This window comes from Leptonotus elevatus, chromosome 19 (assembly GCF_054856555.1).
Source record: "Leptonotus elevatus isolate MCC_2025b chromosome 19, RoL_Lele_1.0, whole genome shotgun sequence".
Taxonomy (NCBI): domain Eukaryota; kingdom Metazoa; phylum Chordata; class Actinopteri; order Syngnathiformes; family Syngnathidae; genus Leptonotus; species Leptonotus elevatus.
In genome coordinates this window covers 9,170,064-9,189,759 of record NC_141257.1, presented here as the reverse complement: position 1 = coordinate 9,189,759, position 19,696 = coordinate 9,170,064, and the positions used below count along the sequence as shown (strand labels likewise).

The window sequence follows — 19,696 nt, the reverse complement described above, 5'->3', positions numbered from 1 at the left end:
TAAAGAAACCAAACCCACGTGAACACGTCTGAATCACGCATTTCGTTAGCGCTGCTGTACTGACGTCATCGGCAACATCAACGGCGCTTCAATCTTTTTTTGTTTTTTTTCTTAAATCTTCAAGTAGCCTGCTTTTATATTCTTAGGTTTATTTACGTTTTGACAATTTAAGTCCATACATTTTGTTGTTGACATCTTTAATATTTTCGTTCCAATGTTTTGACGTCAACTGGATTTTTTTTCAAATAACTTTATTAAACAATTGTAACTGGATATTCTCCAGCCAATCCTGTACCGTGACGCCATCGGCAGGCGACCCCGATACAATCTGGCAGCCTGATCCTATCTGGTACGGACACCGGTTCAGTTTGTGTGCAATTTTTGTTCTCTGCCCCCTCCTGGTGTTCAAGTCGTGAACTGCAACTCTGATGCATTTTCTGAAAATCAACTACATTTTGATTATCGTACGTTTTGTTTACATTATAGATAGAAACTTTATTCTTTTTTTTTTACTATTTTAAAATTCTGAACAATTGAAGTAACTCATTTACGTGAATATTTTTTATACATTATAATTGCAGTTTTAGATTTCTACTTTGAAGTTCATTAAAAACAACTGTTGAGCAGTTTAATAATTATTCATTTCTTTTCAACAAAATTCATAACAAAGCGAGACGCATTAAAAAAAGATCTTTAAGCGCACTGAGGAAAGAGTGCATTTTATTTTGAAAGTCAGGCAGTGTCATTGTCAAACAAGAAGTCTTTATATTTTTACAGTGTATAGTTAGTAACATAGCATCTTTGCTTCACGACGCGGAGATATAGTAATCGCCTATGCCTGTACTGTGGGCAAGGCGGTCACTTTATCCGTACAGGCTCACCAATAACGGGGGAGGTATTGGTGGGCCAAACGCATAGCCCCTCCTCACGCCGACTCCAACTCGCTGCTACGCTGTTCCACAACGACCAGTCCAGGGCGCCGTTTGCGCTAATCGACTGCGGGGCTGATTAGAATTTCGTCGATCGCAGCCTAGTCAAGCAAATGGGAATAGAGACTCTCCTATTGGCTACGCCTTTCGTGACCACAGCCCTCAATGGTCAGTTACTGTCGCGAGTAGAACAGCAGACAATGCCAGTCTCTCTCAGGCAACCACCGTGAAGTCATTCGCCTATATGTTTTTTTTTTTTTTTTCCTTCTTCTTCTTACAGAGTTCAGTATTGTTCATTCGGAAATGTCATCATCATTGCTCTTTATTTTTATTTTTTTATTTTTTATATATATATATATATATATTTAATTTTTTTATTTGTTATTTTTGTATGTGCGTGCGTGCGTGCGTGCGTGCGTGCGTATTTGTTAGCTCACCAAAAACCTATTAGAAAAAAATCCCATACCGTTCACCTAAACCGAACACCGCTGTCAGGAGACCCGAGGGGACCAAAGAAAACCAAGGAAGGTGAAATCCAGCACCGACCAGACACCACCCACCGGGCCACCCACCAGAATTCTTCCCCAACCCAAGAAACATCTAAATTCCAACAAATCCAAAAATAAAAAATAAAAAATCAGGGAGACACCAAGAGACCAAAGGAGAGACTGAGGAAAGGAAGGAAAGACAGACGAAGCCGAGTGAGATCCACAGACACCAGCCTCCACCGATTCTGAATGACCTGAGGAGGAAGCAGATTGTGTCTGAGTTTCGATAGATGCTGGTGTGGTGGATCTGGCATGCATGAAAATCTCCACCAAAGAGGGGAGCCGACGACCCCTGGCAGGACAGAGCAAGCGCAACACCTCAGGGCCCCCCAGGACGCGGCAACGCCAAAGGACGACCCCCGGGCCCCGCCAGGGCCACCGGCCGGAGAGCAAACCCAGGAGCAGGAGCGCCCCCCACCCCAACACGGCTCGCGCCCCCGACCCAACGCAGCAGGACGGGGCACTGCAGGCACGCCAGGCACCCCACCGGCCCCCAACCCCCGCACCCCCCATGACCCCCCCGCACCCCATCCACCCCCGCCATCCACCCCAACCCAGCCCCAGCCGCCCCCAGGTCCCCAATCCCCCAGCCCCCCCAGCCCCCCCCCCGCAACCCCCCCCCCCCCCCCCCAACAAAGCCACCCCCTCCCCCGACCCCACCCCGACCAACCGGCAGCCCCCCAACCCCTGACCCCCAGCCCCCGGGGACCCCCCGCACCCCGCACCCAGCCACCGGCCGGGCAGAGGGGCCGGACAGCAGAGCGGAGAGGGCAGCCGCGCCCACCCCACCCCCCGCCGCGTGGAGGGACGGAACACCGGGGGCAGAAGGGGAGATGGGGGCACCCGAGGACGGCCGACACCCCCGAACCCCAGGCCCAGCGGGGGAAGGCCCCGGTCGTCACCCCAGCGTTCTTTGTGAAAGTTAACCCCTGTTACTGAGTCCGCCAGCTCGCCGACTGGCGAACTCTACCCCTAAACCGTGAATGTGACCCCACCCAGTGTATATACAAGTGTGTGTGTGTGTGTGTGTGTGTGTGTGTGTGTGTGGGGTGCATTAAAATTAGGAGCAGGTGAACCGGAGCCGAGGGAAATGATATTCCCACGCTCCGATCCACCTGCCTCCCAAGCATGTTACTGAGTGTATGTGGTGCATTAAAAAAAAAAAATAGATAGGGGGGGTGGGCACTGCTCTATACTGCGGCCCCCAACCGATGGCACCCCCACAAGCCCCCCCTACCCCACCCCCCCAAAGTGTGTTATGTGCCCTATATGTCTATAAAAGTGTATTGTGCAAACTTAGTGTAGTGAGTTAAGAGGAGCGACCAGCGGGGCCCTCCCCAACCGGGCGGGGGCAGGAGGCGCACCCGCCCACCAAGCCCCCGCCCACCAAGCCCCCACCCACCAAGCCCCCACCCACCCCACCGGGACCCCGGCGGGCATATGGGACCAGCCCGGCGGGGCGATAGGGCTCGCCCCCGGATACTGGGGCCCGCCCGAGGCGCCAGGACGCCCACCGGAGCGGGGCGAGTACAACATCAAACCCCAGCCAACCCCACCGGCCCCCGGAGCACCGAGACCCGAGCCATGGATGGAGCTCCCGGTCCAGGGGAGGGGAAGGAAGGCGTACCGGGGAGGGGGAAGGGAGGGGGGAAGGAGACGACAAGAAGGGCAGGGGGCAGCGGCAGGGACGCAAGGAGAGGGGGAGAGGAGGAGGAAGGGTGACGAGGGAGAAGGGACAGGGAGGCGGAGGACGGGCGGGGAGAGGCGAGGAGGGAGAGGCAGCAAGGGGGAGGGGAGAGGGAACCACCGGGCACCCCGGCGGCCCACAGGCCCCGAACCGCGTCGCCGGGCCCAGAGCGACGGACCGCGCCGGAACGGCGCCGCCCCAGACACCAGGGAAAGCCCCGCAACGCAGCACCCCCCAAGAGACCCAGGAAACGGCTGAGGCGCAGCCGCCACCCAGCAGCCAACAGAGGGGCAGACCCGCCCATGCCCAGCCAGGGGGGGACAGCACCCACAGAATTAACCCACTGGCATGCCGTGAATCCGAATATCAACCCCTGGTGCCCATCGGAGGCGAATCCGCTCGATCCCGCTGGCAGCAGCCGGGTTCCTAACTATAAAAACACAACCATTAGTTACAAATTGCCAAATACAGAAACATCAATGCAAGTTATCACGCTGCTGTGGCTCTCGCTAACAGGCAGAATTAAGTAACCAGGTTTAGGTTAAAAAATTCTATATACGTAGACCATGTTTCTTTAAATTTTGACATTTGGTTTTTATTTGAGGCAGATATTTTTTCCATTAAAATGTGATTTATGAGGAGGTTAGACCTTTGGTCGATATTCAGAGTTTGTTTATTTTTCCAGTTAACAAGAATTGTTTTTTTTGCGATAGTAAGGGCTCCAAGTGTAGATTGAAATTGTTTATGTGGAAAGTCAGTTGTTGTTAAGTCACCTAGCAAACACAAGTTTGGAGAGAACGGTATCCTACAGTCCAAGACAGCGGAAAGTTTTTCTAAGACTTTAGTCCAGAAACACATAACCGGAGTACATAAGCATAAAGCATGAAAATAAGTGTCTGTAGTGTTTTGTAAACACTGGAGACAAATGTCGGAGTCTGAGAGTCCCATTTTCTTCATCATATATTGAGTAATGTATGTTCTGTGAATAATTTTATATTGGATAAGTTGTAAATTTGTGTGTTTTCACAAACTTGAATCCAAAAGTCAGATTCCGGCGCTATAGACAAGTCTGTTTCCCATTTCGAGATGGGTAAAGACGTTTTATCAGTATATGAAAGTAACTTATATATTTTTGAGAGTTTTTTTGTTGTTGTCGGAGAAAGCTTGGCAATATCTTTAGCTAAAACAGGCGGTTGGAGCGTACCCTGAAGTGTTCGAATTTGTTTCTTTATCATACTTTTAACTTGCAAATAATGTAAAAAGTTTCCGTTTTTTATTTTGTATTTTTGGAGCAAGGATGTATATGATATAAACATATTTACTGAGAAGAGATGGTGGAGATGTGTAATTCCTTTCTGCTCCCACACACTCAAATAAAACGATTGGTCATTCGCCTATATGTTTTCGATTGCCCTCAGTCGCCCTTGGTACTTGGATTACCCTGGCTAAAAATCCACAACCCCGATATTGACTGGACGGTGCCAAGGCTTACCTCGTCCGCATCAGAGAAGGTGATGAATGCAAAACGGCTTGCAACACACCACTAGGGCACTACGAGTAGCTGGTCATGCCATTTGGGTTGGCAAACGCCCCCGCCGTTTTCCAGGCCCTGGTCAATGACGTCCTCCGAGACATGATTGGCAAGTTTGTGTATCTCGATGACATTTTGATTTTTTTCACTGTCCCTGTCCGACCGTGTAAGGCATATGCGGCTGGCGCTCCAAAGGCTCTTGGAGAACGGGAGCCTTTTCGGCCTTTTTGTCAAGGTCGAAAAGTGCGAATTCCATGTCCCCAAAACCAGGTTCCTCGGCTTTGTCATTGTTAAGGGTGAGCTGCAAACGGACCCGGCCAAGGTCACTGCTGTCTCAGAGTGGCCTAAACCTACCGACCACAAGCAGTTGCAGCGTTTCCTCGGATTCGCCAATTTCTATCGGGGATTCATGAAGAACTGTCGTCGTGTTGCAGCCCCCCTCACCTCCATTGCCATCCCTTTCCGCTGGTCAGAAGAGGCGGAAACTGCATTCAGCAACCTCAAGAACCGGTTCACGTCTGCTCCTGTCCTTCTTCATCCAGACCTATGGAGACAGTTCATTGTGGAGGGGGACGCATCTGAGGCGGGAGTGGGGGGGCCGCGCTCTCCCAACGGCTACCCGAGGACGCTAAGGTACATCCATGTGCCTTCTTCTCCCGTCAACTCTCCCCAGCAGAGCGCAATTACAGCATCGGTGACAGAGAACGAGAGGAATGGCGCCATCTGCTGGAGGGTGCAACACATCCATTCTGGAATACCTGAGGACGGCAAAGAGACTAAATCCAAGACAAGCGAGGTGGGCCCTCTTTTTTGCTCCTTTTCATTTCACTTTGTCGTACATTCCAGGGCCTACGAACACCAATCCTGATTTCCTGTCCCGCCAGTTCTCCACCCACAAAACAAAGGATTCAGAGCCCATCCTTCCACCTGCTTGTGTTGTAGGATCAGTGGAGTCAGAGATCGAAGCATTGGTTAAGAATGCACAGAGCGGACAGAACGACCCCAGAGGTGGGTCCCAAACAACTCTATTTGTCCCTGTTGGGTCCGCTCTCAGGTACTTGGATGGGCCCACGCTTCCCGTCTGAGCCGCCACCCGGGAGTCCACCGAACCCTAGCCGTCCTGCGCCCATGCTTCTGGTGGCCGACTATGAAAACGGACACTCGGTCACTCGTCGCCGCATGCACGGTATGTGCCCGAAACAAAACATCTACCAGTTCCGGTTACCGCCGCCCAATACCCGTCCCCAGCCGTCCAAGGTCCCACATAGCACTGGACTTCATCACTGGCCTTCCTCCATCAAGAGGTAACACAGTCATACTTAGTATAGTGGACAGATTTTCTAAGGCCGCCCACTTTGTTGCCCGAGCCAAACTCCCTTCCGCCACAGAAACGGCTAACCTGTCAATACAACATGTTTTCCGTCTCCATGGCAGTCCCCTAGATATAGTCTCAGACCGAGGTTCCACAGTTCACATCCCTCGTCTGGAAGTCTTTTTGCTCTGCGCCAGACATTTCTGTAAGTCTATCTTCCGGTTATCATCCGCAAACCAATGGTCAGGCGGAACGCACCAACCAACAGCGAGAAACCGCACAGCATCGACTAATACTGCGTCATGAGGTCATTTCGTTCTTTGCGGAGTAACTAAGAACTCTCTTGAGGTTGAAATACATTTGACATTATTTTCCAAACACAAACAAAACATACATGGTGTGAAACATTCAGTTGTGCGTAAGTTCACTTGTATGTGATGAATTTCTTAGGTGAAATGTGTAAGATCGCTTTGTGGGTCGTAGATGTTCCATGTGAGGGCAGTTCTGATCGTCCCCACTTGAAGGCGCTGTGGTCACATGTAGCTTTCAAGAACGCTGGAATGTGACTGACCTGGGTTCAACCAGGGCCATCTGGCTTGCTGTTATCTGTGATTGTATCCACAAACTCGACAGGGGAGAGGAAGGAGCCCCCCGATAAAATAAACTGGCGGTTGTGGCGGGTGAAAAGCAAACATTCACATCCTGGTGACATGCGTGGTGGTTGACTTCAAAAGTGTGGAAGGCCTTTCGGCCGTCTCTGGCGAGGGTGAAGTGTTTGAGGAAAGGAGAACAACAACAACAACAAAATGGAGGGTGACTGGCAATATTCGTTACAGCTTCAAGTCGGCTGCGGGAAGAATTCGTTTCGGTTCTCACCGTCCCGGTTTTAGAGCGTCAGCCCGGTCTTGCTTCAGATAAACCCTTATTGAGAAACCAATTCGAAATAAGGATCCAATCGAAACACGCTCTTTTTACAGCCGCTCCTCTAAAGATCGGTTACGCTTGTTAAGACCTAAATAAGTTTAGCTGGTTTTATTAAACCCGCTCGGGCTTGTTATCCTAACTCGGAGGATATGGAGTGATATTTATCAAAACCAAATGAACTCCAACTGACACTAAGAAAGATATTAAGTTACGCAAGTGATTCTGAATTCAAGCGCTCGGTTCCTGTATAAATGGGTCGAAATACTTTAACCTGGGTAATCCTAACTCGAGATAAAATCGCTACTGTTAATAGTCATCCCTCTAACTATAAACAGCACAATTAATTCAAAGAACCTATGCTTTTAGCGGCAAAATAATACCAAAATTGGTTAGAATTTTCTAACGTTTATTACAATTTTAATAATAGTACAGATCATCAAACGAGTGAGTTGGAGAAATGACAATATAGTACTTAGTTCGTGAGGTTCAGAAATAAAAGGAAATACAATGAAAAGCTTTAAAGGTAAAAAAAAAATCAAAATCAAAAGAATCAGAAATAAAAATAGAGTAAAATAAAAGTCAAAAAGTTTTTCCAAAAAATTAAATAAATTAAATTAAACAAATTAACAGTCAAAAGATTCAGAAACAAAAGTCAAATAAATCGAAAGATTCAAAAATAAAAGTCAAACAAATTCAAAATCAAAAGAATACAACCTAAAGTTAAAATCAAATAAAAGTCAACCAGCAGTGCACCTAAAGTTGGAAAAGAATAAAAATAATAATATAAGAAACGTTGGAGAAAGACCCCTTTTTAGTTAAAAAACAAACAAAAAAACAGTCAAACGGATTTAAGTAGTTTTGACCCGATAGAAGAAATGGGTTCGAAATCATGACTTTTCCTTAACTATCCCAGACTTCCTCCTATCTACTCAAGTCTAATTTCGAATTTGCAATCTAAGGCATAGTTCAGCTCTCTTTTCTACACTCAAAAACAGCCACGAAAAACAGCCAATATTACGATGCCTTTTCGTACCTTACGAGTAGGATAAGCCATGTCCCCGAAGGTTGTCGGGAAAAGCCCCGACATGAGCCCTTCTCCTCCTTATATACCCGATAGTTGGATAAGGAGGAGTTCTTGTCTGGGACCCTCTTACTAAGGAAGTTAGTATGAGGGTTTCACCCCTAGATGGTGCCCTTTCTCCATCTTACTGCAAGCATTCCCACCTTTCAAGTCAAGCTACCCGATGACCTCATTCCTTTCTCACCCTGTCGCGGATGTTAACCATTTCAACATACGGGGGTCCTTCTCGACATTTCTCACAGCCGCCAATTCTACAGCGAGTGTTTCCACCGTTCAAGTGCCCTAATTAGGTCACATAATCATGCATGTTACCCAACAATTACTACATCTTGTTTGCTTCCGGTATACAGTATATCATATAAGTGTGTGTTTCTAGTGTGCCCCGCCCCCCAGTATCACTGATGAAAAAAATGCTGTCCCCCTCTCGCATTGACGTTGACCCCCCTCCCTGATGTAGTTGCTGAAAGTCAGCATTTGCACACCTTGAATGCGAATCCGAGCTGTTGTTCTTGCTGGCGTGGCGTCAAGGAATTTTGCGTCACACGCCAGGAAACTTGAACTTTACCACTTTCGGTTTCAAGCTTTCGAAAAACAGTTTATTATTCAAAGCTCAGCTTGACAAAATGAAAAAAAAATTGCGAAGTTTTATTACTTTTGCTTCAACACATCTTGAAAATGTATTCATTTTATTATTCCTGTCCAAAGTGAAATGCTTATGTACAGTATGTTGTGTGTTTCTTGGCCTGACGTCACCCGGTCTGTGGTCACGTGACTACCCAAAAGAAGCACTTCCTTGTCTTACCGGTTCCCGAGCAGCAGGAAGGAGAGCGTCGCTGTTTCAGCCCAAAACTTCCCAAAACACTTGTGCTGCTTTTCATCTCTTCTTACGCACACTCGACTTGATTTGAGGCGCAAAAGGACGCCATTCTTTCAGGTGACGTCATCGACGGGTATTTGAGCGGCGTCTTCCGGTTTGCTTTGACGCGGGACCGAAAGGAGCAAAAGATGTGGAAGATGAACTTGTTGGGATTGTTTGTGGTGGTTGTGCAAATCCACAGCGTGACGCCTGGTAAGTGCACAAGTTGACTCTCCCAATTGTTCACGTCTTAGTTGAAGGAAGCGACACTTGAACTGCAAACTGAAATATGCAAAATATGTCATCGAGCGATGAAGTATACTGTAAAGGAGAAAAATAGCAAACGTGTTCGACAAGTGTATTAAAATTGTAACATGTTGACTGGCAAAATACAAGTGGTCATAATTCATGAATTTCATCAGGAATTAACTTTAACAATCATTCGCTTAATTTAAATTAACGCAAAAAACTAAATATGTTAAGTGTTGTAAATGTTTCGTAGAATTTGTTTTTAATTTAACAATGATTTATATATATATATATATATATATATATATATATATATAATTTCAAATATGAACAGTCCAAGATTTGTGGACAGCAAGCAAACAAAATGTTTTTGTTTTCGCTTTGACCGATTCACTCGCTCACATTCCAAACTTGTAAGGGTTGTATTGGAATTTTTCATCAACAGAATTAATCTCCTCTTAAATATACTTGACTTAAATACTGTATAATAAATGAAAAAATATATAGTATGAACGAAAAAACATTTAGAATGAACAAAACAATTATATACTGTGTTGTATAAGCAAATAAAAAAAAATACTTTAAATGGAAAAATGACTGTAAATGGAAAAAGAACATATATGATGAATGAAAAAGCATTCATAATAAACTAAAAATCATACCAAAAAGAAAAAACATATATAAATAAACAAGAAAATATACATAATTAACGGAAAATAAAATAAACGGGAAAGTAACACGGGCGAGAAACGAGGGAACACTGTACATACAAAATAGCAATGTCTGTGTATTAAAGGGTTAATAAGCAAACTTATTAAGGAAGCGTTTGTTTGGTTTGTGGGTAAGAATGAGCTGAAATCAATCAATGTATTGAAATGAATGCAAAATACAAATATGTGTTTTAACAACATAAAAAACAATTATTTCCTCAAAAAGATGTCAATAGTTTGGACGTCAATCAAACAAAATGTTTTTGTTTTCTCTTTCAGTGGTTCACACGCTCAAATATTTCACAACTGCGTCCTCTCACATTCCAAACTTGCCATCGTTCTTGAGTGTTGATTATGTTGACGGCGTTCAGATTGTTCGTTACGACAGCAAGAGCAGGAAAGCAAAAGCCAAACAGGACTGGATGAACAAAATCACCGACGACGATCCGCACTACTGGGAGAGAGAAACACAGATCAATATTGGTAATGAGCAGGTCGACAAAGTCAACATTGAAATTGCTAAAGAGCGCTTCAACCAAACTGGAGGTTTGTTTACATTCAACTTTCTAACAACAAAAACGTTTCATGTGTGAATACTTTTTGCTTTAACTATTCACACACACACGTACTCAAGTCGGATGTTGTTTGTGTGTTTGTGTGCGTGTCAGGTGTTCACATGTTCCAGGTGATGACTGGCTGCGAATGGGACGACGAGACTGACAAGGTTGACGGTTGGGAACACTACAGTTACGACGGCGAAGACTTCATCTCGTTTGAGTTGTCGACACTGAGATGGATCGCAGTTCATCCGCAAGCTGTCGTCAGCAAACACAAGTGGGACCAAAACGACGTCGGGAATCAACTCAGGAAGCATTACTTGACTCAGATTTGTCCTTCTTACTTGAAGAAGTATGTGAGCTATGGGAGGGACTTCCTGATGAGAACAGGTACCAGCACGCCCCCTGGAGGAGCATGGCTGACATGCACTCTCGCCTTGCCCCTCTCACACATTCTCCATTTTCCTCACCTCGCATGTCCTGTTTTTCCTCTTTCTAATTTCATCATCTTGCACTCCAACTTTCCTTATTTTCAACACATTCTCTCCATCTTTCCATCGCACGTTTTCTCTCACGCTTTAAATCCACATTTTGTCCTGTCACACATTCTGGCCATTTTTTTTTCTGCTCACACATATCTATCCATCTCTCTCTCTCACTCATGCTCTCCATCTTTGGTCTTCACACACATTTTCTTCATTCATTATCCTCTCACTTTCTCTCCATCTTTGTCTTTTGTCATCTCTCCATCTTTCTGCACCTCATGTTCTCCAAAACGTTCCTTGTTACACATTATCTTCACTCCTCTCACACACATCTCTATGTACTTAATATTTTTGCACATTCTATTCATCCTTTCTACTTTCAATGATTTCCCCTCTCACACATTTTCTCTATCTTTTGTCCTCTCACACATTGTGGCTATATTTCTTCCTCTCACATATTCTCTGTTCTCTTTCTGAGTTGACTTGCTCTCCATGGTTTCTCCTCTTCAACTTGTTCTCCATCTGTCATCCACTCACTTTCTTCCCATCTTCTGTCTCTTTCCTCTATGCTCCTCTCACACGACTCTCTCAAGTTCTATCTGTCATTCTCTCACTTTCTCTCTTCTCTTCATCTTTTGCTCTTTCCTTCTTTGGTCCTCTCATACATTCATTTAAACTGTCATCCCCTCATGCTTGTTCTCCATCTTTGGTCCTCACACACATCCTCTATATTTTTCTCCTCTCACACAGTCTCTCTGTCTGTCATTCTCCCACAAATGTTCTCCATCTGTTGTTCTTATACATCTTTTCTCCTCTCACACATCCACTCCATCGGCCACTTTCTCCCCACCTTTCATTCTTTCCTTCTTTGTTCCTCTCACACATTTTCTCCATCCCTTGCCCGGCAGAGCTGCCGGTGGTGTCGCTGCTGCAGAAGACGCCTTCGTCGCCGATCACGTGCCACGCCAGCGGTTTCTACCCGGCGGCGTCCGCCCTGTTTTGGAGGAAGGACGGCGAGGAGCTCCACGAGGACGTGGAGATGGGAGAGCTCCTCCCCAACCACGACGGAACCTTCCAGACGACGGCCCACCTGAAAGCGGAGCTGCCGGCCGACGCGGAGGGCCGCTACGAATGCGTCTTCCAGCTGGCCGGCGTCGAGGACGACATGGTCACCAAGCTGGACAGAAGCATCATCCTGAGTAACCACGGTAACGCACGCACGCACGCACGTGATCCTTGCGTGTCATTCACACGTCTTCCTTCTCACGTCTGGTCCAGAGGAAGACGCCACTAAGGTGACGCTGGCCGTTGTTGTCCCCTTGGCGCTCCTCGCTCTGCTGGCGCCGCTGCTCGTGCTCCTCGTCAGGCGCTACAAAAGCCCACCAGGTGAGGGACGCAAATGTTGGCCTGCCTGCCGGCAAAATTCGGGATCACAAGTCGCAACTTTCTCCCTCTTTTCTTCCTTGCAGCCGACTACGCTCCAGCTTGTAAGTCAAACGTCTTCGCAGTCCTGTCCGGGTCCGATGTCCACCTTTGCGAAAAAACGCTCCACATCTCTCGCTATCTTTGCGTCCCGCAGCTGCTGACGCTTCCGAGCCCGATCCCGAGCCGGCCTCAAAGTCCGTTTCCGAGCCTGATGCCGAACCTGCTTCCGAGTCGGTTCCCGAGGCCCATTCCGGGACCAGTTCCTCGTGACGTCACACGGTGAGTGAGCTGACGCGGACTCCACGTGTTCTTGGACTCTGGATTCATGTCCACCATTTGCTGTGCTCGTCTTCGTGCAGGTGTCGGGGCACGACAGAGACGTCTCCGTCCAAGTGCTTGGATTTGAAAACAGAGAGAATTTTTATTTGTTTTGGAGATTTATTTGAGTTCCTTGGGTTGTTTTCCGTTTGATTTGTATGAAATTGTCAGTCACATGGTGAGAAGGATTTTCTTGGTATCGAGCAGTTAATAGCAATAATAGATTTATATCACATTTTTTGATTGTGGGTTTGCCTCCTCTATCATCCTTACGCTTCCAGAAATTCTTTCACTTCAACAATCAGCAGTTAATTGGTACATTTATCACAATGTTGTTGTTTGCACTTATTTGACCTCGTGATGTAAATATTGGACCAATAAAAGGATGATGAATGAAAAAAAAAAGAAGCAAAATGTATGTTTTTTTCTGCGTTTGGTCAAGTTTCTGGAAGCTCCTCCTGCCCACCGAGCGCCAGCCTCTTCTTCTCACCAACAGGACGTAGGACATTCTTAACTAACGCTTCCTTTTCACCTGCTCTCCTGCTAGCTACCTTTCTCATAAGTATCATGTCAAGAAACTCCCTCCATTTTCTTATCCTGACATTCAAACCCCTTCAGCACTAGTAGAGAGAGAGAAAAAATGCTACAACCGTGGCTGACCTCATTTAATAATTAGGTCGACACCTGCGTGAATCTGATGACGTCACAGACAGAAGACGCTTCCTCTTGGTCCCTTTGCATATTTATTTATATATTTTAACGGAATATTATATAATTTCAAGTGGCGATCATAGCGTGAGAGAAAATCTCGAAAAATTAGTGTCGTGTCTGAGAAGTGACAAACTCCGCCCATTTTCTCGTAAGCAAGACATGCGGCGTCCTCAGGTAAGCCTGCAGATGACTTTTTGCCTCATGCACACCTTTAGTAAGCGATTTGGAAGCAGCACTTGTTTCACTTGCAGCTTTCAAAAGACTTTGGGAAAACGATGACGTTTGCTTTTGACAACTTAAAATCTATCTGGTAACGGTCGGGGGCTTGTTGCGAAAGGAACTGGCTGCCGTGGCTGTACGTATGTAAAGTAAAATAAATGAACTAGAAAAATTTCCGCGGAAATTTTGAATGGGCCTGCTGACTCTTGCAAGGTGGAAACACGCAATACTTGGAGCAATAAAAATAAAATTTAAACCATTTAAATCGGTCAAGAAATGTGGAAGTTAACCATAATCAACTAAAAGTATTACTGCCCCTTTAAGAAACATGCACATTCACGCACACACATTTGATTTTACTTGTTGGGAGACGTCACGCACCAACATTCCATTGGTTTTGTATAGGATACGCACACCTCAAACAAAAGCCTCTCACGACTTAACAGTTGAAGATGCAGATTCTAGAAATGACTCGTTAGAACGGCAAGGGTTTGGGGAACGCGAGCATGTTCTCAGTTTTTTAATCGGATGAAAAATGACCAAATGAGAGCAGGTTGAAATCTTATGATTGATCGAAAATGAAGAGGGGAAAACGGCGAAATTAACATGGAAAAAGAGACGAAATAGTCCGACTTCTCCTCGCTTAAAGTGAAAATAAAGGTACTAAATGACACCTTATCCAAATAAAAGCAGAGCCTTGTGGCTACAAATTGTGCGAATTTGATGTCGAGTGAGCAAAGATTGTGGCCATGGTGACGAGTTGAAGTGAAACTTGGAAATAGATTTTGTGCTTCGCTCAGCAGGCTCATAATAAATGATAAATACACAAATGAATTGCCCGAGATGTGACAAATATTGTCAGTTTAGATTGCTAATGTGGTCCTATTATCATTAAGACTATTTTTGTGATGCGTTGTGATTTGTGAACTGCTAAAAAAAGAAACCAAACCCACGTGAATACGTCTGAATCACGCATTTCGTTAGCGCTGCTGTACTGACGTCATCGGCAAGATCGACGGCGCTTCAATCTTTTTTTGTTTTTTTTCTTAAATCTTCAAGTAGCCTGCTTTTATATTCTTAGGTTTATTTACGTTTTGACAATTTAAGTCCATACATTTTGTTGTTGACATCTTTAATATTTTCGTTCCAATGTTTTGATGTCAACTGGAATTTTTTTCAAATAACTTTATTAAACAATTGTAACTGGAAATTCTCCAGCCAATCCTGTACCGTGACGCCATCGGCAGGCGACCCCGATACAATCTGGCAGCCCGATCTAAAGTTGGAAAAGAATAAAAATAATAATCTAAGAAACATTGGAGAAAGACCCCTTTTTAGTTAAAAAACAAACAAAAAAACAGTCAAACGGACTTAAGTAGTTTTGACCCGATAGAAGAAATGTTTGCTTCCGGTATACAGTATATCATATAAGTGTGTGTTTCTAGTGTGCCCCGCCCCCCAGTAGCACTGATGAGAAAAATGCTGTCCCCTTCTCGCATTGACGTTGACCCCCCTCCCCAAAATAGTTGCTGAAAGTCAGCATTTGCACACCTTGGATGCGAATCCGAGCTGTTGTTCTTGCTGGCGTGGCGTCAAGGAATTTTGCGTCACACGCCAGGAAACTTGAACTTTACCTCTTTCGGTTTCAAGCTTTCGAAAAACAGTTTATTATTCAAAGCTTGGCTTGACAAAATGAAAAAAAAATTGCGAAGTTTTATTACTTTTGCTTCAACACATCTTGAACGTTTATTCATTTTATTATTCCTGTCCAAAGTGAAATGCTTTTGTACAGTATGTTGTGTGTTTCTTGGCCTGACGTCACCCGGTCTGTGGTCACGTGACTACCCAAAAGAAGCACTTCCTTGTCTTACCGGTTCCCGAGCAGCAGGAAGGAGAGCGTCGCTGTTTCAGCCCAAAACTTCCCAAAACACTTGTGCTGCTTTTCATCTCTTCTTACGCACACTCGACTTGATTTGAGGCGCAAAAGGACGCCATTCTTTCAAGTGACGTCATCGGTTTGAGCGGCGTCTTCTGGTTTGCTTTGACGCGGGACCGAAAGGAGCAAAAGATGTGGAAGATGAACTTGTTGGGATTGTTTGTGGTGGTTGTGCAAATCCACAGCGTGACGCCTGGTAAGTGCACAAGTTGACTCTCCCAATTGTTCACGTCTTAGTTGAAGGAAGCGACACTTGAACTGCAAACTGAAATATGCAAAATAGGTCATCGAGTGATGAAGTATACTGTAAAGGAGAAAAATAGCAAACGTGAATTTCATCATGAATTAACTTTAACAATCATTCGCTTGAAAAAATGTTTATTTAACAATGATTTATATATATATAATTTCAAATATGAACAGTCCAAGATTTGTGGACAGCAAGCAAACAAAATGTTTTTGTTTTCGCTTTGCCCGATTCACTCGCTCACATTCCAAACTTGTAAGGGTTGTATTGGAATTTTTCATCAACAGAATTAATCTCCTCTTAAATATACTTAACTTAAATACTGTATAATAAATGAAAATATATATAGTATGAACGAAAAATATTTAGAATAAACAAAAAATATATATACTGTGTTGTATAAGCAAATTAAAAAAAGACTTTTAATGGAAAAATGACTGTAAATGGAAAAAGAACATATATGATGAATGAAAAAGCATTCATAATAAACTAAAAATCATACCAAAAAGAAAAAACATATATAAATAAACAAAAATTGTATATAATTATAATATATATAATATAATAGAAAGTAACACGGGCGAGAAACGAGGGAACACTGTACATACAAAATAGCAATGTTTGTGTAATAAAGGGTTAATAAGAAAACTTATTAAGGAAGTGTTTGTTTGGTTTGTGGGTAAGAATGAGCTGAAATCAATCAATGTATTGAAATGAATGCAAAAGACAAATATGTGTTTTAATAACAATAAAAAAAAAAAATCCCAAAAAGTTGTCAATAGTTTGGACGTCAAACACATATATTTTTTTCTCTTTCAGTGGTTCACACGCTCAAATATTTCCACACTGCGTCCTCTCACATTCCAAACTTGCCATCGTACTTGAGTGTTGCTTATGTTGACGGCGTTCAGATTGCTCGTTACGACAGCAAGAGCAGGAAAGCAAAAGCCAAACAGGACTGGATGAACAAAATCACCGACGACGATCCGCACTACTGGGAGAGACAGACACAGATCAATATTGGTAATGATCAGATCTACAAAGTCAACATTGAAATTGCTAAAGAGCGCTTCAACCAAACTGGAGGTTTGTTTACATTCAACTTTCTAATAACAAAAACGTTTCATGTGTGAATACTTTTTGCTTTAACTATTCACACACACACGTACTCAAGTCGGATGTTGTTTGTGTGTTTGTGTGCGTGTCAGGTGTTCACATGATCCAGGTGATGTCTGGCTGCCAATGGGACGACGAGACTGACGAAGTTGACGGTTGGCGACACTACAGTTACAACGGCGAAGACTTCATCTCGTTTGACTTGTCGACACTGAGATGGATCGCAGTTCATCCGCAAGCTGTCGTCAGCAAACACAAGTGGGACCAAGACGACGTCATAAATCAATTCAGGAAGCATTACTTGACTCAGATTTGTCCTTCTGACTTGAAGAAGTATGTGAGCTATGGGAGGGACTTCCTGATGAGAACAGGTACCAGCACGCCCCCTGGAGGAGCATGGCTGACATGCACTCTCGCCTTGCCCCTCTCACACATTCTCCATTTTCCTCATCTCGTATGTCCTGTTTTTCCTCTTTCTAATTTCATGCTCTCCATCTTTGGTCTTCACACACATTCTCTTCATTCATTATCCTCTCACTTTCTCTCCATCTTTGTCTTTTGTCATCTCTCCATCTTTCTGCACCTCATGTTCTCTAAAATGTTCCTTGTTACACATTATCTTCACTCCTCTCACACACATCTCTATGTACTTAATATTTTTGCACATTCTATTCATCCTTTCTACTTGCAATGATTTCCCCTTTCACAAATGTTCTCTATCTTTTGTCCTCTCACACATTGTGGCTATATTTCTTCCTCTCACATATTCCCTGTCATCTTCCTGAGTTCACACTTGCTCTCCACGGTTTCTCCTCTTCAACTTGTTCTCCATCTGCCACTTTCTCCCCACCTTTCATTCTTTCCTTCTTTGCTCCTCTCACACATTTTCTCCATCCCTTGCCCGGCAGAGCTGCCGGTGGTGTCGCTGCTGCAGAAGACGCCTTCGTCGCCGATCACGTGCCACGCCAGCGGTTTCTACCCGGCGGCGTCCGCCCTGTTTTGGAGGAAGGACGGCGAGGAGCTCCACGAGGACGTGGAGATGGGAGAGCTCCTCCCCAACCACGACGGAACCTTCCAGACGACGGCCCACCTGAAAGCGGAGCTGCCGGCCGACGCGGAGGGCCGCTACGAATGCGTCTTCCAGCTGGCCGGCGTCGAGGACGACATGGTCACCAAGCTGGACAGAAGAAGCATCCTGAGTAACCACGGTAACGCACGCACGCACGCACGCACGCGATCCTTGCGTGTCATTCACACGTCTTCCTTCTCACGTCTGGTCAAGAGGAAGATGCCACTAAGGTGACGCTGGCCGTTGTTGTCCCCTTGGCGCTCCTCGCTCTGCTGGCGCCGCTGCTCGTGCTCCTCGTCAGGCGCTACAAAAGCCCACCAGGTGAGGGACGCAAATGTTGGCCTGCCTGCCGGCAACATTCGGGATCACAAGTCGCAACTTTCTTCCTCTTTTCTTCCTTGCAGCCGACTACGCTCCAGCTTGTAAGTCAAACGTCTTCGCAGTCCTGTCCGGGTCCGATGTCCACCTTTGCGAAAAAAACGCTCCACATCTCTCGCTATCTTTGCGTCCCGCAGCTGATGACGCTTCCGAGACCGATACCTTGTCGGTCGACATATCCAATTGCAATTCTGAGGCCGAACCTGCTTCCGAGTCGGTTCCTGAGGCCCATTCCGGGACCAGTTCCTCGTGACGTCACACGGTGAGTGAGCTGACGCGGACTCCACGTGTTCTTGGACTCTGGATTCATGTCCACGATTTGCTGTGCTCGTCTTCGTGCAGGTGTCGGGACACGACAGAGACGTCTCCGTCCAAGTGCTTGGATTTGAAAACAGAGAGAGAATTTTTCAATTCTGACGTTCCTGTTTAGACACTCAACGGTTTTTACATGCTTTTGGTGTATTGGAGATTTATTTGAGTTTATCAGGTTGCTTTCTTTTTCTGTCTTGAACTTTTTATCCGTTTGATTTGTATGAAATTGTCGGTCACACGGTGAGAAGGATTTCTTCTTTCTTGGTATCACGCAGCCGAATAGCAACAATGGATTTATGTCACGTTTTTTGATTACGGGTCACTGATCTGAATATATGACTGGATAGCCGATAGGCCAAAACTTTTGAAGTCGCGAAGCTGCCATATTGCTCCTCCCAAGAAACGTTTCTCTGCATACGATCCTATACATTTACAGTATCGGAATTGGAGAATATTTGAGACAGCATGATTTATAGTGTTTTAAATTTGTTAAATATAAACAAGAGGACTTCAAATATTTTACAACTTGCCTTAAATACCTGTATAAATTATATGCTTAATGATGTATACAGGAGGAAACTTGCATTTTTTTATTTATTTAAGAATTATAACTAATTCAATAAAAGATTTCTCTGCCAAATCTAATAATGGGGTCTATTGAACTGAGCGATAAAAGAAAAAGGAGGTTTTCAAAGCAGCACATACTGTCCACTTGTTATTATTTTAACTTGTTAAAAAAATAGTGACCACCCTGTCACAAAACCCACCACCCGGCCTTATAATAGCTGCCTACGAGCTGTATATGTCTCATGTGTACATATGCCATATAGTTTATACAGTCTGCTCGCGAAGTGGGAGGAGTGAAATGGCCGCCCTGTGACTTCAACGGCTTGCACGGGCGTGTATGGGTTATCGGCTATCCAGTCATATATTCAGGTCAGTGTTACGGGTTACATTTATCACAATGTTGTTGTTTGCACTTATTTGACCCTGTGATATAAATATTGGACCAATAAAAGGATGATGAATGGCAAACATGCAAAATGTACGTTTTTTTTCCTGAGGTCGGTCCAGTTTCTGGAAGCTACTCCTGTCC

General features: G+C 44.9%; 2 protein-coding genes across 6 annotated transcripts; both read left to right on the top strand.

The window, feature by feature from the left end:
* Positions 1-8,803: 8,803 nt before the first annotated feature.
* On the top strand, positions 8,804-13,011 carry LOC147157796 (major histocompatibility complex class I-related protein 1-like). 2 transcript variants are annotated; one of them, XM_086062481.1, is made up of 8 exons: positions 8,804-9,081; positions 10,107-10,373; positions 10,496-10,774; positions 11,778-12,077; positions 12,148-12,255; positions 12,339-12,356; positions 12,449-12,573; positions 12,654-13,011. In XM_086062481.1, exons 1-7 carry the CDS (start codon positions 9,018-9,020, stop codon positions 12,562-12,564), a joined length of 1,152 nt encoding a protein of 383 aa, XP_085918607.1. In that variant the 5' UTR covers positions 8,804-9,017; the 3' UTR covers positions 12,565-12,573; positions 12,654-13,011. The 2 variants fall into 2 exon arrangements, with proteins under 2 accessions (XP_085918607.1, XP_085918606.1); XM_086062480.1 differs by having other exon boundaries at positions 12,339-12,573.
* Positions 13,012-15,393: 2,382 nt separating this feature from the next.
* LOC147157795 (major histocompatibility complex class I-related protein 1-like) lies at positions 15,394-19,635 on the top strand. Of its 4 annotated transcripts, XM_086062485.1 has the most exons (8): positions 15,395-15,674; positions 16,545-16,811; positions 16,934-17,212; positions 17,750-18,049; positions 18,124-18,231; positions 18,315-18,332; positions 18,426-18,550; positions 18,631-19,635. In XM_086062485.1, exons 1-7 carry the CDS (start codon positions 15,611-15,613, stop codon positions 18,539-18,541), a joined length of 1,152 nt encoding a protein of 383 aa, XP_085918611.1. In that variant the 5' UTR covers positions 15,395-15,610; the 3' UTR covers positions 18,542-18,550; positions 18,631-19,635. The 4 variants fall into 4 exon arrangements, with proteins under 4 accessions (XP_085918609.1, XP_085918608.1, XP_085918611.1 ...); XM_086062483.1 differs by having other exon boundaries at positions 15,394-15,674; positions 18,124-18,332; XM_086062484.1 differs by having other exon boundaries at positions 18,315-18,550.
* Positions 19,636-19,696: the final 61 nt, after the last annotated feature.